The 16,197-nt window shown below is 41.7% G+C and overlaps 2 protein-coding genes across 5 annotated transcripts in view; both read left to right on the top strand.

The window, feature by feature from the left end:
• Nucleotides 1-6,543, top strand: part of trappc9 (trafficking protein particle complex subunit 9) — a 229,764-nt gene extending 223,221 nt beyond the window's left edge. For all 4 annotated transcript variants that reach the window (XR_003928915.1, XR_003928914.1, XR_003928913.1 and 1 more), the window contains 2 exons: nucleotides 1,544-1,546; nucleotides 6,533-6,543. The gene's annotated coding sequence lies outside the window, so the exon portion shown is untranslated. The remainder of the gene's footprint in view (nucleotides 1-1,543; nucleotides 1,547-6,532) is intronic.
• The window catches only part of kcnk9 (potassium channel, subfamily K, member 9), a 30,640-nt gene continuing 18,454 nt past the window's right edge, over nucleotides 4,012-16,197 (top strand). Inside the window, exon 1 of the mRNA XM_030063143.1 lies at nucleotides 4,012-4,624. Within this exon, the coding sequence (XP_029919003.1) occupies nucleotides 4,012-4,624 (613 nt within the window). The remainder of the gene's footprint in view (nucleotides 4,625-16,197) is intronic.

Raw genomic sequence — 16,197 nt, 5'->3', positions numbered from 1 at the left:
GAGGGAAACATAACATTATAGATGATTTGATTGGTAATTAGAGGTGTCAGATAATTCAGTGTTTATTAGAAACACTAAAAATCAAATCATTATGTTTTGATGGTGTTGATTTGTATTGTTTCTCATGTGGCATTATCTCACACATCACTCCCACAGCCCTAGCCTAAAGGTGGCGATAACAAAACAATCTCATCAAGGACGTTTTATTTGCCTCCACACCATGACTAGCATTTTTCAGTGTGGGGCAACTCTAACAAAATCACTCTATGCTCAATCCTCAACTTCTCTCCGTCTGCACACCTAATCGCCTGTGTGTGGCATCACTGCCATCAGCTCAGTTAATGTAAAGTGGAGCTCCGTGTTTGCGAAGCCTCCTTAAAACAAGTTTCAGTTCAAAGCTTGTCTTTGTGTTTGTCTGCAAGCCTGCACCATGATCATAATGATCTTCCTGCGTGTTCGGTGTCATTACCATGGAGACTAATCCAAGTAGTTGCCATTATTAAACTTTCTCTCTGAGCTTCTCCAGAAATGCACTGCGAGCTCTGTAGGTGGGTTGAGCAGGGACTTGAGATGTGAGAAAGGGGAGCTAAATATAGACAGGCTGCAGAACCAGACGCTGTTGATTAGTGGAGCTGTTTAGACTCTTAAATGGCTGCATTTATGAAACGCTGGATGAAATGTGGGCTACAGTGTGCACTCAGCTTACTGAAACAAGGCTGCTCGTGTTTTTGAATTTCTAAGTTATGAAATCAGTTGGTTAGAAAAGAAAAGATAAAAGAAAAGCATGCTCAAAGTTCTTGTCATAAATAGTAGAAAAGGCACATGGTTTAGTACAAAATACACTGATAAATAAGCGTATTAATCTGCAGCATTTTCACCTAAATAAATGCCACAAAATAAAGTGTAACCCTTGTTACATAATTCTGGTCTTGGGAAGGTCATTCCTACCACAAAAACAAAACAAACAAAAAAAAACTTACATGTGGAATAGAATCTAAGGAGCAAGTTGTCCCAGTGCCTCCCACATTGTTTGATTGACAGGTGATTTCTGTGAAGTGCAGTGCAAAAACACTAACAGCACAACAATGAGCACTCAGCACCAAAGATGTCACCGAAGAAAAAATAACAACACAACAGTAACTGCTTAACCGGTGTCAACAAAGCATCTTACAGATTGCCACGTCAACATTCACACAAACATAGCAGAGGTGTCAGCTGGGATGTGGAAGGCGCTGATTCACCCAGCAATAAGTTTTTAGTCTGTTTTCTTCATTGCAGATTGACTTGTTGGGTGAAACTGAACTCTTTTACCTAAACACCTCAAAGGGAACTCCTAGATTCACTTTAAAGCCCTTAATCTAGTGCTCCTTTAATTCTATGTTACATAAACATGGCAGTGAGAATAAATTATGTACCCATGCACCATGTGCCGTTTAGGAGGGATGGAAAAAAAAAAAGGACCAAAGGGTAGGACTGACTGACCTCATGTAGATCCCACCGCAACTAAAAATACATTATGACCGCCAGGTCCATTTTGCAGCAGTCCGTTAAAACAATGCCCACATAGAACATTTGTGTTACATGTCAAACAGGAATTGCCTTAAAATAGATGTTTACATTACATATTACATAATACATTTTATATCTTATGTTTAGCTGCCATCTTCTGTCAAAGAGCTCAGTCAGTTAACTCAAACAGTGGCCTGATTAAGCCTTTAATTAACAATACAAAACTGAAAATGAAATCACAAACAGTCCAGTGTATATTTCCAGTTTTTATTTGTGAAATCTGGTGACATTTCAGCAGAAGTCACACCTTCAACTCCCTCCCAGTCCCTTTGCAGACATGTAATCACTGGTAGGAAGGTATTACTCATGCATATATATAAATGGTTGCTAGTTAAGGTTTTGACAAAGAGGCTGTGCAGGCTACAGGAAGAAGAGGAAAGTCCAGCATATTGTTTTATGCATTTATTATCTTCCAGTGCAAATGAGCAGAACAGCGGGGAATTGCAATCAATTTCATATTGGCTGGCGACTCCTTAGACACTGAATTCAACTGTTGCCTGTCAGACTCTGATTTGTGATGTAATTCTTTTTTAAAGATGTTTGCAGATTAAACTTTCTTTCTTTTTTTTAAATCTCTTTTGGGTGTGTTAAGGCGCTAACAGTTACTTCATGACTCCAAAATTTCCAAGTGTGTGTCAGTGACGGATCTCCAAATTTTCTTACCCTCTTGCAGTTATGTGGATTTGAACAGCTGTGCCTCGCAACTAACACCTTCGGGCAGTGTTTGTACAGTAAGCACAAACTGCAATTAGAGGGAAGGACATTTAGCCAGTGCGTAATATGAAATCATTGTGGATCAACTGTGACCTTTAACAAACTGGAGGGATATTGAAAATAATATGATTATTGTTATGGGTGTTAAAACCGGATGTGCCCGAAAATGTCACCTGTGTGTTGGCCTTAGCATTGGCCAACACACAGGAGGGAGAGGAGAGGGGGAGGTTGGGGGGCAGACTGATGCTTTCTCAAATCCTGACTGAAAAATGATGATGATTCTCCTTTGATCCCTGTGGGGAATTTCTCCTTTACTCAGAGGTCAAAGGTCAGGTTCAGTTACTACAGGTACACAGGTCTCTCTTAACAGTATATTTACGGTGAGGTGAACCGGGTTACTTTCCTCTGCAGCAGTGCAGAGTTGTAGTCAGCCTTCAGCACCTTGGACAGCGCAGGCAGACCAACTTGTGGAGCTGAGTCGGGACTGGAGTGTTGATTTATCCTTGCCATTGGATTGCAAACGGCACTAATGTGATCATGTGACTCCAAGTAAACTCCCACCACCACCACCTATTGATAATGAGTAGGAGTGGTCACCGTTGGAGGGGGAGAGAGGGGGGCATGCAGTCAGATATGCCAGGAGATGATCCGATCTGTGAGTGTTTCCAAGAATAGGCAAAGCACAGAAAAAAGACGCCGAAAAACTGTGCGAGGATGAATCGTGACACTTGGTAAAGAGGAAAAGATGCACAGGAGAAGCAGGAGGAGCAACGCCCACCAATTAGAGTCCGGAGTGTACGGAGACAACAAATGTGGAGCCTTCAAAATATCACCAGTTTATGACACGCAGGGTTAATACCAGGGCCCCCGCACGACGTGGAAAAACAGACGTTTTTTTCTTTATTTTCAAAACCAGCTCAAACTGATGGACAGACGGCAGGGGAAGCAGTTTGGAGTGCGCTTGGATGTGCGCAACGGAGCATGAGTGCCAATGCGGGCAAGGAGCGAGCGCATGGGGCTCTCTGATAAATGTTCTGATTTGTTTTCTCAACTCCTAAAGTCTGTCATCTTCCTCCTCTCCTTCAACTTGGACTCGTCCTTAAAATATTGAAATGGGAGAAAGTCTTTGCCATGGAACCTGTTGTCGGTAATGATTTGCAGACGTTTTGGGAATATTCTTTGATTCTGTTGACGAATGGTGAGTTGATCTAAGAATGGAGCGATTGAGGTGGGAAATAAAGTTGTGAAAAAATGAAATGAATATGAAGAGCCAAAAATCGTGTGAGTAACAGTCCCCACCTAGATGTCCCTCTGCGTTACTCATTGACCCTCCCGTCTTATCGGCGACTCAGCAATTTTCTGACGAGGATGCCTGTTGTTTGCAATGAAGATTTAGGGATTTCACGGACAGAAAATTGATTTTGTGCACATGGGGGAATGGCTGCTAAATATAGCCTGAATGCTGAGGAGGCTACAAAGAACAGGTTGGTGTTTAGCTGAAACTTAGAGACATGCGGAAAGATGCTCAGTCCGCGCTGTGCTTTTAGGATCTTTTAATCCCTCTCTCGCCACATCTCAAACAAACTGAGAGCAAAGCATCAAATAGGGGGGAGGGGGGCAAAAGAATTTCATAACGATAATTGATTTGGCTATAATTCTTTAATCGGGTCAGTACAGTTCACTTGAAGAGAATAGAAACCAACAGGCGATCTTGGAAGCTGCTTGTTGATGGCACTGCGCACCGGGAGGACTTGGTTTGGACAGGTCTTGCGCAGGGTCTCTCGGCTGCAAGGCTCCTGGTCCAGGCGATCAAGCAGTCTCTTGTGTCTCTCCGCGAACCAGGAGCAGGATCTGGGGGTCTGTTACCGGGATCACCGCAGGGGAGGGGACCTCCACCGCTGCTCCGGCTCCGCCGTCGACCTCGGCCACCATCACCGACGCGCACCGGTCTGCGCCTCCGCCTCCAGACGCTGTCCAGACGGCTTTCCTGACGCTTGCTGCGCCTTCCCGGGGGATCCGAGGGGACATGAGCCCCTCGGTCGCAGATTCCTGGTGGCCATGAAGCGGCAAAACGTGCGGACCCTGTCCTTGATCATCTGCACGTTTACCTACCTGCTCGTCGGGGCTGCCGTTTTCGACGCCCTGGAGTCCGAATTCGAGATGCGGGAGAAAGAACAGCTGGAAGCCGAGGAGAAGCGTCTCCAGGGGAAATATAACATCAGCGAGGATGATTACCGCAAACTGGAGACCATCATCATGGAGGCAGAGCCCCACAGAGCCGGGGTGCAGTGGAAATTTGCAGGGTCCTTTTACTTTGCCATCACAGTTATAACCACTATAGGTGAGTCCGAGTCTCTATAACCACGTTGGGTGAATCAGTCTATAAAATCACGATAGGTGAGTCTCTGCGGTCACTATAGGTGACTCTCGGTCACTGTAATCGGAGTAAGTGAGTCTCAGTCTGCTCAGTTAATCAATAATAATCTATAATCACAGCAGGTGAGGCTCAGTTTGTATAATCAGTATAAGTGAGTCTTGGACAGTTCAAACACTATAGTGTCGCTCAGTTTCATAGTAATCTTAGTATCCACAGGTACTATATTTGGGTCTCAGCATCTATAATCACTATAGGTGAGTCTCAGTTTCTAGTACTGCTACAGGCAAGTCTTACTGCAACTGGAATTGCGCAACGGGATTACGCATGGCTTTTTATCAGGACAATGACATTTTCAAGGCAATAACACCATATCTGTGTGCAGTAATTGCGTGAAAGCACATGCAATTTTCTGTGATAAAGGGCTAATGTTCAGACCACTCACAATCAACCCGATCAGAAATAGGCCTATTTACTGTACAGAGTCAGATAAAGTTGTCCAGCAACATGTTGCAATCCCTGCTCACTGGTAATGCTTACAGTGGTCAAAGTGGAGTGTTGGATCTGGCTTCACGTCTTGTCTATGTGTATTTGCTGTTTCCAACAGATGTTTCAAACAGCACATAAAGCTTGATCTCGTATTGTTAAATCTAACAATTTCTGTGGTGCCCACACAACTGAAAATTGTCGTGACTGCTTGACTGCACATGAGTAATACCTCTGGCTGCATGTAAATGGTTGTTTATAGCATTTCCTTTGGTGCACCTACAGTACTGTCATTCAACTTGTACTTTGACAGTGCGTCACCAAGCTGGAGCAGAACGAATGACACAATACAACACATCAGTGCAATGTTTTAAAGGGCCACATCCGATAATTTATTTTTAATATGATGCGTAACTAAGATGTAGAGCGCTCTACGAAGATTGGGAAGTTCTATTAATAGGATTTATTAATAACAAGCATAACAGGAAGGCATTTGAGGCCCATGAGCTTCAGTGATGTGGTGCTGAAAGGACAGTTCCTCCGAGTTCAGTGCAGGCAGGACCAGAGTTTGGATCAACAGCTGGAGCCTCACTCCGCATCTACAGTACTTACAGTACCTTCACCATACCTGCCAGTTGAAATATTCCTTACATCTACTATGGATGTCCTACTCTTCCCTTTTCCTCAGGGATCTGAATGTACTACAGAAAGTACTGTGTGATTAGAGTGTGAGGCCACATCCAGTGATGTAGTTAGGTAAAAGATAAACTGTAACAGCTGATGATAATCAGAAAATGGAGGCAACCAAGGAAAATTAATATAAACACAAATCACATTTTCAGAAAAGCATTAATTGATTTCTGTCCCCTTTAAAAGACCATACCCTTGTGTAACTGATGTCAGTTTCATACTACAATTTATACTATGGATTTACATCAAACAGATTCATGTCAAGCTGAAAAGGTGGCTAAATTGAGTTTTGTTGGGTTTACCCTGCAGCAGTGTAAATTCCTGGCTCCACGTGAATAACGTGGTCAATATTAGGCCAGTGGGGCGCAGCGCTGTTGATTATCAAACTCCATTTTAAGTAGAATAATCATGATGCATTAAGGCTCTATGTGGGAGTGAGTTTGCTTAATTCAAGTATATGCCATCATATTACTGAAAACAGGTGAAAATTATACCTTTAGGTCAAATGGGCTGAAATTATATGGTAAGGTACGACATTTAATATTAACTTGCCTTTTCAGAGGTCACAGAGATGTGCTTTCTCCATTATGGAAGTCAGCTACTATTATTCAAGATGAGTACTTTTAGCTGGAAGGAAACTAATGCACCGGGCTTGTCCTCAGGTTTGCTAGGCAACACTTAAAAGGGACGACTGCACAGACCAGTGAAGCTGGATCCAGTGTTGTTTCTAAGCTACAGCAACAAGAGCCATTGTAATATTCATGTTCTCTGAAGTGGTTAGATTTACTGCAGCATGTTGTGTCTCCTCTGGAGAAAACAGGCCCTTTTTATCCACTATCCAATTCTTTAGAGTAGCAGTAACAGTTCAGAGGATATGTAGCTTCTCCTGGTAAAATTACAGGGATGATCCATATTTCATCCCGTGTTTCTTGAAGTACTGTGTATTAACATTCATGAATGAGCAGATAAGACCCCCAGAAGATGTTCCAATTAACGCATACCTGTTAACAGTTGAACAGGACAGAGGAACTATTTTGTTACAACAATGAATGCATCTACTTGGCTGTAGTATACAGCAACATAGAAAATCTATCAGAAACAATATTGGCATGTGAAGTGGCATGCCCTCTTAATTGCAGGAAAATATTTAATTACCTGTGGGACCCAATTACACTCCCTTCACATATGCAAACACACCATGAAGAATACTGATGAGATATTATAGCATGGCTGAAAGAGATTTTGAAAAAGGAAGCTGAAGCCTACTGTATAGTGAACAACAAATATTGTAACAAAGCCCAGCAGTGCACCTTAAGGTACACTGTTAAACAACAGAGAAGCTAGCAGAAAGGACAATGTGGACAAAGCTGCTAACTGTTGTTTGATGAAACACCAGACAGTTATATGGTCATATATATTATGGGCATGTTATATTTGGTACTTTCAACCACGTTAGATTTGGGCCAAATAGCCTTTCCTAAGGGGATTGTCACATATACAATACAATAAAGGACAGGAAGTTCAGACAATCAGAGAGACGTGTTGGAAATTGTAGATACTTTTCTGTGATTTACCACTTACCTATATGTGGTAGACAATCCTTCTAGAGCAGATATAACCCATCTGATACTCCAAGAATGTTAAAACAAATGCTCGGAATTATTTGCAAGTGCTTTTTGATCCAGCCATCCATGTCTGTAGGCAGTGCAGGTTTGATTTGATTTTCACAAGACAATAGAAAGACTACGGTACACTTGAAAATACCTTTCAGCTGATAGTATGAGATTAGTCACCCAGCTGTGCTCCCAAATGTTAATGCCTCAGAAGCAATGTTTCCTCTAAAAAAAAAATGAAACTTGATATAATTCAGCTACAAAGAATGATTTTCAGATTATCATTTGACCACTAAAAGTCACCCAAGTGAAACTAGCTTTATGCAAAATGAAACTGCAAAGATAAGAATAGTACTTGTAGCTCATGAACTATGACCTTTTTGTGGAAACTAATTAAATTTAGTGTCATCTAAGAGTTATGAAGGTGCCTAAGATATGCGGTGCATGCACAACAATCCTCATATTGTTGAATTACAACAGACTAAACCAAAAGGATGGGCCAAATCCCCCATGAGAAATGTAATAGTATAATACAGTGCAGTAAAAGTCACCATTACAATCTCCATAGAAATGTCCTGCATCCTAGACACACAGCATCTGTTCATGAGAAACTAGAGGAGCTGTCTTCGATTTACACTTTAGATTAAATTTTCCAACAACAACCCCCAACCATCATAGCATTCACTGCTGTTTTACAGGATGCCCAGATTGAGTAAGAGAACACGTATTTTGTATCTGCAAATGTGCTGGCTTCAAATCAGTCACCTGCTCTCTCTCACTGTCCCTCTCACTGCTCCTGTCTCTCACCACTGTATTTCTCACCCTTATTATCCTTGTCCTTTTCTAATAATAAAATTTAATTAAGATCAGTAAAAATAAGAGAGAGCCGCACATTAAAATGGGAATGGGGGTAAAAATGATACCCAAATAAATTTAATTTAAGATGTGATTTAAAAGATGAAAGGCATTTTGTTAGTCTAATCCCAAGGCAATAGATCCATCAGCCCAATCAACTTCAGTTGAAACATTAGCAGCATTTGTAGGAGCAGTCGTGGTGATGGCGGTGGTAGTGGGCTGCTTTCATTCTCACACCCTGAATTTTTTCAACCTCAACATGAGCCTTATCCTCTTTCCCTCTACTTATTTCCTGTGGTATTCCTCAAGGCTCTACCCTGGGCCCACTACTGTTTTCTATATTTATGTTGCTCCTGGTCAAATCATTCAAATTATACCACATCTACTTCCACCACTACGCAGATGACACATAGCTTTATCACGTGCTAAAATGCAACAATCAGACAATTCTCATCACAGCCAAAGTGTCACGACATTTCATGTTGGATGGCTCAGAGCTTTCTCATCCAATTCGACCACTGTCATACCAGTGAATGGACATTAACAGTTGTAATCTCCCCCGCAGGTATGAGTTAGTAGGTCTCTACCGTACCTTGTTGTGTTAATCTGTCTTAACCAGTTGAATGGGACCCGATTGTCCGTGATGTAGTAAAAACACCAGTGAAGTCAGTTGTGTAAGAAGGTTTTTGGGATGGTGGACAGGCCAGTCACCTGGACCTTCACTGAGGCCTGAGAGACCTGAGATTGAGTCCCATCAAGCAAAAGCCATGTTTATTTTTAGCTTTCATGAACTTTTTCTAACAATAACCATGACAACTTTCCTAATGTTAAAGGCAGAATGAGTAGGATTTATCAGTTGCGGTTTCTAAACATAAGATTCAAAGCTGGCCCCTGCTTCCTGGTTAGGCTAACCACCAGCATCGACATTTTGTCCAATTTGGCTCACCAGCACCTACCTGTTAAACAGAAAACAGGCTGACACCACATCACTCTTCATCTTCACTCTGTAGCAAGCTTCATCCACTTGGCGTTTCCTTTTTCTGCGGTCTGTGTCTGGGATTTTCATAGCAACACACCCACTGCCCAAAGGCTGACACCCAGAAGAGTCCCAAGCTCAGCAAAACAAGAAAATTCAGGCAGAGGGCAGGATCTCTGCAGATACACACACTTCCTTAGGGTCATAAGTGATGATTGACAGGGATTCTTTTTGAGTCTTTATGTTGTTGTTGTTGTTGTTGTTTTTAGGAAAATCCTGTTCGAGCCTTTAAACATGACCATTTCCTAACCTTAACCAAGTAGCTTATGAAAGCCAAGCTAATGAAAGTGTCTAAAGCTAACATCTGATCGATGATAACTGCCTTCTAATGTACTAGAAGGTACGGTGGGGATCCACTAACCCATGCTTTGTGGGGGTGATTACGACTGATAATGTCCATTCAGTGGTGTGGTAACTGTCGAAGCAGGTGGCTTTCTCTAATTAAAAGGAGACAAATCAGAGATAAACAGCTATGAAATCCAACTTGTGTCAGTTGATAGTTAGTTTCCAAAACTGGCCTTTTCTTTCTTTCTCTGACCAGGAGAAATTTATTCATGCCGTTGTGTCTTCCCATCTGGATTGTTGTAAGTCATTGTATTCTTGCATTATTCAGGCATCTATCTCTCTTCTCCGGCTTGTCCAAAACTCTGCAGCAGGGTCTTATCTAAAACTAAAAAAAAGGGACCATACAACTCCTGCTCTGGCATTTTTACACTGGCTCGCTGCCTGATACAGGATTGACTCCAAAATACTTGTGTTTGTATTTGAACAGAAGCATTTATAGGTCCCAAGGTCCTTTTTAAAACTGATGGCTGGACCAAGATTACAGAAATGCTTTCCTCAAAGCATCAGATCAGCCTTAAAACACTAAAACTCATCTTAGAAGCTATTTTCAGTCATTGGCTGTTCACTGTGTCTAATATGTTTGTGTATGCTCCGCTCCTTTTAGTTTTGTGCTTTTAACCATGCTATTATTTCATTTAAGCTTTTTATTTTCTCCCTGTTTTCCTGTTTTGTAACCCTCCGCCTTGGTTCATGCTGGGTTTGGACTGTTTAAAGTGTCGTGTAAACAAAGATGATTTGACTTGACCAGTGGAAGTTGAAGTTGAAGAAGCAGCAGCAGTAGTTGTAGCAGTGATGCTAGTAGGAACATCATAGTGGGGTGTGCAGTATATTGCAGCTCCAGGCCAGACATTACCATGGTTTAATGCTAATAATAATCAGAAACCAGTGCAGAGATTCTTGTCGCCATTATCTCCTGCAAAAACAGAGTAAGAAGAGGAAGAAAAATGGCCAGAGGTCTGAAAGGGAACAACCACTGGGATACTGTTAGCACATGTCAGACCAGCTGTCATGAGGGGGCCATCCTCAGCTGCCATGATGAGACCCATCACCCCCAACCCCCTCCACACCTCACACACACCCCCCCTTCTGTCCAGGTTGCCCCGCAAGTTGACTCTATTTATTTCCGTGACTAATTGTGCTGAATGTGGCACTGAGTGATGACAGCATGTGGTGAGCTCAAGGTGTTCTCTGCTCGTGGAGAAAATAGACCATGGGATGCTGTAGAATGTGTCTGCCTACTTTTCTCACAGAGTGGAGTTGCTTACGCTTGTTAGTGGAACAATGGAGTGTTCCAAAAAGTGACAGTCATCTTAGTCAAATGTACGGAGATATCAACATGCACATGTCAGTTAGGATTTGGTTTATATGGATATTTGAAAGCTGAAACCAATACTGAAGCTCCCACTAGCTGTATATTTTGAGACAATATTGAATACCTTTGAATCAGAACATTTTCATGCCAAAACATTATAAGTATTTGGTGTTTCCCCTTAAATTTTATATTTGTCAGTGTGGAAAGGCCTCGGAAACAGCATTCAGACCATCATGTGACACAAAAACTTTCCATTAAAAGCCAGACTGACATTTTAACAGGCTTGCAGCTCTTTAAGGCGTCATAACTGCCACACGGTGATGTTGCACGTCTGTAGTTGCAGCAAAGCTATTAAACCTTTGTGTTTTATAGTCACAATGTAAGAAGCCTAACTTTTTCCATACATAGTACTCCTCGCCAGCAACTTAACCCACCTTTAGTTTGTGCCTGCCTCCTTGTTTCTCTTCATTTGTCTCTATTCTCGGCACCAGACGTGTGGTGCTGTGGTGCCATTCCACATCATGCTGTTTGATTGCCATGAATTGTTTCATGATGGCTGACAGTTTGACGGGTCCTGTGATTGGTCTGCTGCGTTGGTCTGCTGTGTGGGCTTGATCTGCTCCATCAGATTTATTGAAGGCGTATCACTCTGTTCACGATACACATGTATTTAGTGTACTAATTCAGTGTGATTAAAAGCCCTCCATTGATGTTTTGACCCATGAGGGTCATATGGCCTTATATACTGTACAAAAAAAATGTTTTTAGCTGCACCAATCACCAATTAAATGTAGCTCTATTTCTTAATGGTGCACTGTTTATCTCTTTTCTTTTGGCTTTGTTCCATAATTTTTGACAGCTAACTTTTCTGGTTGGTAGGACTCCCAAAGGCAGGTGGGGCCATGCTTGCGCACTGGCATGCTCATCATTGTTGTAGCAATGCGACAGCAGCATAGACACATATTCAAAATGTCAAGTTAACTTTGATTTTACGTGAGTCAACAGGATAAAAATTGTACTTAATCACATCATTGTGGAGTTGAATGCTCTTTACTGGACTGTTACACAAGTGGGTGCAGCCCCTCACAGATAAATTCATCGTCCACCCTTTATAATGAAGCCGCACTGTCAAGATGAGTCACATGTTGTATCTTTGTTAGACCTACTGTACCGGTCACAGTTTCCATTACGCTGGGTAGCAGCTGCCATTTACAACTTGGTGCAGGATTTTGTGCTTTGCTCACATCCAAATTAGGTGTCAGTACTAAAAGTCCTCTTGAGGAGAGGAATCAAACCCACTCAAAAGTGTTAATTAAATATGCCTTTGATTAACCTGAGTAAGAAACATTTATGGACATGTTACAGATATACCAAATGATTACAAAAATTTTAAATTAAAAAAAACAGTTATGCTTACAGAAAATGCTTATCATTGAAACACCCTATCCTCGCACCACTTAAATCACTGACATATTATGTTGAATATGATTAATTAACTTCATTATTGTTTTTGTCAGCTTTAAAAGGTAGTAATGTGTGTTCTACATATTAAAAGTTGTATTTAGGGGAGTTTAGCCAATGTCCTTGATTTCCCTGGTTCCACAATTCTTGAAAGCATTTCACATGTGATTTAAGTGAGACCGACAAGGGGAGCAGTTAAGAAAAACATGTTTTGACTCAAGTAAATAATTTTAACATAAAGTAAACAAAAAGCGATCTCGAGAGCCCGTTTGCGTAGTGTGGATGTGCGCTGTGATCTGACTGACACGCATCGCAGGCCAGAGTCTCTTAAAAGCTGCACTCTGCCTCTCTGCGGCTGTCATCCTCTCACACAAACTACACACGATAATCTTGACAGGGATTGTTTGGTGTGTGTGTGTTTGTATGTGGGCTGCAGGGTGGGTGGATGGGTGGGGTAAGAGGCACAGACAGATTGTGTACATACGCTGCATCTTGACAGTGACTAATTGAAGCGCAGGCCATACATTATCGCCACAATCAAGGACTAGAATTTTCTCCTGCACTTCCCCTGCCAACAGAAAACTATAAGAATGATGATAATGAATAATAATGAACGATTAAATGATGGGGCCTAGCAACCTTTGAATTCCTTGTCCATGTTCTAAAAAAGTGTCATTTAGTATGAAACAGCATATCCATGAGTCAGTACCATGCTCTTGATGGCATATCAGCTGCAATTTTGTGTTATTCATTGCGTTGTCTGGATTGTGCACATCTTTAATACATCTAGTGTCCATAATTTCATTATTGATTTATTCAAAAAAAAAAAAAAAATCAATGAAAGTGCCTGAGCTTACAGTATTTTGCTTGAACAGTTGTAATTAGCTCATTCACAATGCATGAACATGAGTTCCATATCAGGAAATTCATCAATAGTGATTCATTGCTCACTCCATCTTTTACATTGTGTTTATGTAATCATGGCAAGATGAAAAATAAAAAATTAAAGAGCACTTTTTACACGTCATGGAAGTGCTTCTCAGAGCTTACACATTTCCAAGTGATTTTCTTCCTCAAAACGCTGCTTCATCTTACCAATCGATTGATTAATTGATTGATTTAATTGCTTTGTCATGCACTGTTCTCCGAGGTACCCAGCTCAAATGCTGACATGGCAGAACTTCACATCACATTGCAGTTTGGCTGTGAAAACATACCCCTAAACAAACCCTGCTGGCATACGAAGGCTCCCCAGAGAAATCCACCTCCATGTTCTTCATTATCATGTAACCAAAAAAGAAAGAGCTTTTTTGGTTTCCGAGCACACATTGGTACACTGCAGCCTAATTTGGTAAATTAATTCCAAAGCCAGTCACAAAAATGAAGACAACCACCCTGGACCACAGATTGTTATTAGAGGTTTCCCAAATGAATATTCTCTTACTGAGTGCATAGTCAGGCGTTTCTACAAGTGTTCTCATCTGTGTATGTGATATTACAAGTTTCTCTTCCATATCATCACAAGTAATGAGATTTCACCCGAGTTCATGAACTCCTACAAAAGTGTTAAATAGTATTACAATTTATCTTTTCTCTTGGAATGTCTGAGACCTTTAGGCATAATCTAAGACAGGGTGTGCAGGATTTAAGCAGCTGTGGGTATGCATAGTATCCAAACACTTAACTTTTAACCCATTACCCTTTATTTAATACAAATCCCAATGCTTTAGAAGCAAAGAAAGAGGATACCAGGCTTTCTTGGAGATATTATTTTGGTACATTAGTATCTGTATCCAGATTTGTAATATTTTGAGGGCTTTCCAGCTATTTCAATCTGTATTTCAATGGAGGAATATTGGTTAATTCGACAAAACTGGCCAAAGTAAAGAAGATTCCTCTGTTGTGATCCCTATGGGGCTAGTGTTATATTACCAGGAGCACCCAGCAAGTTCTATTAATGATTAATAGACGATTGCTGAGGTTGTCAGTAATTCTAGAGCAAATGGCCACTTGCTTTTTAGCAAAGAGACAGGCCTCATGCAAATCCACATCCCTGTAATTTTGGGCACATTTTGTTGTAGGCTGTGAATAGAGAAGTTGTTAATTTTCGACTGGTGTTTACTGAAAAATGATTTCAGGTGCTCACGCTAGTTGCACATTATAATCAGTTGATTATTTTCATTTTGTTAGACGGTCCTAGTGGGAGATCAGTGGAGGTCTCCACACAGGTCGATGTGAATGTGTTCACAGGGAGCTGATGGCCTCTCTGCGGGAGTCACTGGCTCTGTAGCCGGCTGCTCTGTTTTCCTGCTGAGAGGGTAAACCATGCTCTTTCTCACAATCTCCCTCACCGCCTCGCTCAGTCACTGCACTGTGTCCCAAGAGCTCTACCTTCATCTTGTCAGTATCCAGCTCAGATAGGATTTGTGGTCTGTGGCCTTTATACATGTTCACTTTTCGTATTTTTATGATGCAGTCTTTACATACTATAGAAATTCCTCTCCACCATCACAATAGAGCCTTTTCACAGCAGCCATTTTGACATGAAATAGCAGGTAAACGTGTCTTACTAATGACATTAATTAATACTCTGTTCCATTTAGTTACAACAGAGCCAGGGTCCTGGTATTCATGTTTGCTTGCTGGAAAGACTTTGTGGAACAGAACCTCAATTAATGTGACTAAAAACACATTCTTTTAAATGCTATTTCATGTCAAAATGGTTGTCTATTCGCCTTAGACATTGTAGTCTGGCTGTGGCTGCTGGTATGATATGCTTGGCCAACCCTGACACTGGTTGTCTTGTGCTGTCAGCACAGTCATTGCAGCACAGCTGCACAGTTGTGTAGCAGTTTTTGTCCATATCACACATTTTTTATTAAAGACATTGCCCTTAAAGCTACAATGTGCAACTTTTTCCCTTGAGACTAACAGTGTAATGTTAGCCCCACCCTCCTCCCTCTCAGTTGGTCAGCTGCCACCTCCACACTTGTCACTCAACTTGACAAGCTGTCTACCTTGAAACAGCAACAAGACTGAGGCATCTGTAAAGCCTCCACAGAGGAAGCAGACAGCAAATACAGCCAATCTGATACGAAGAAAAAGCAGCACTGATATTTGCCATGTTTTGAACAGCCTTGTCTGTTGTCTGTAACTTCACTGTGCTTTCTGTCTGTCTGTCTGTCTGTCTGTCAGTCAGTCAGTCTGTCTGTCAAGCGTCACCTTGACAACTATAATTCAACCACACCAACAGGGAATAGTCTGTGATTCAAAATGTGCCCAATATTATTGGGTACATTTTGCACACAATTGCAGCTTTAACACACAATGCACCGCTTCATTGTTGTGTTTGAGTTTGAAGTTGTCTTTATTCAGCCCATGACAACAGTGTCAGCGGCTCGTGTTGTGAGTGTCTGCTCATTTGTGTGCAGAGTGAAGGCCCTGCCATGCATGGAGATAAATGTGTTCACATGGCCACAGACAAGCGAGAGCCTTCCTCTCACCCTAAGAGTTTCTTAAAGGATTCAAGAGCTGGTGACTGGATGTTCCACTCCAGCACAGACTGAGGAGACTAAGGACTGTCAAGCACAGTGACTACTTCCATGCTGAGGTATAGGCTAGTGTGGGTGGAGAGGTGAGCTGCTGCTTGATGGTGTGTACTGCCTCCTGGTATTTGGGGCTCAGGTCCAAGTGGTGTCCTTTTTAAGCATCTGGCAGAGGGGAGAAGCACTGGCCAAACTCT

This window comes from Myripristis murdjan, chromosome 11, assembly GCF_902150065.1.
Source record: "Myripristis murdjan chromosome 11, fMyrMur1.1, whole genome shotgun sequence".
NCBI lineage: Eukaryota > Metazoa > Chordata > Actinopteri > Holocentriformes > Holocentridae > Myripristis > Myripristis murdjan.
This window is presented reverse-complemented; position numbering and strand designations above follow the sequence as displayed.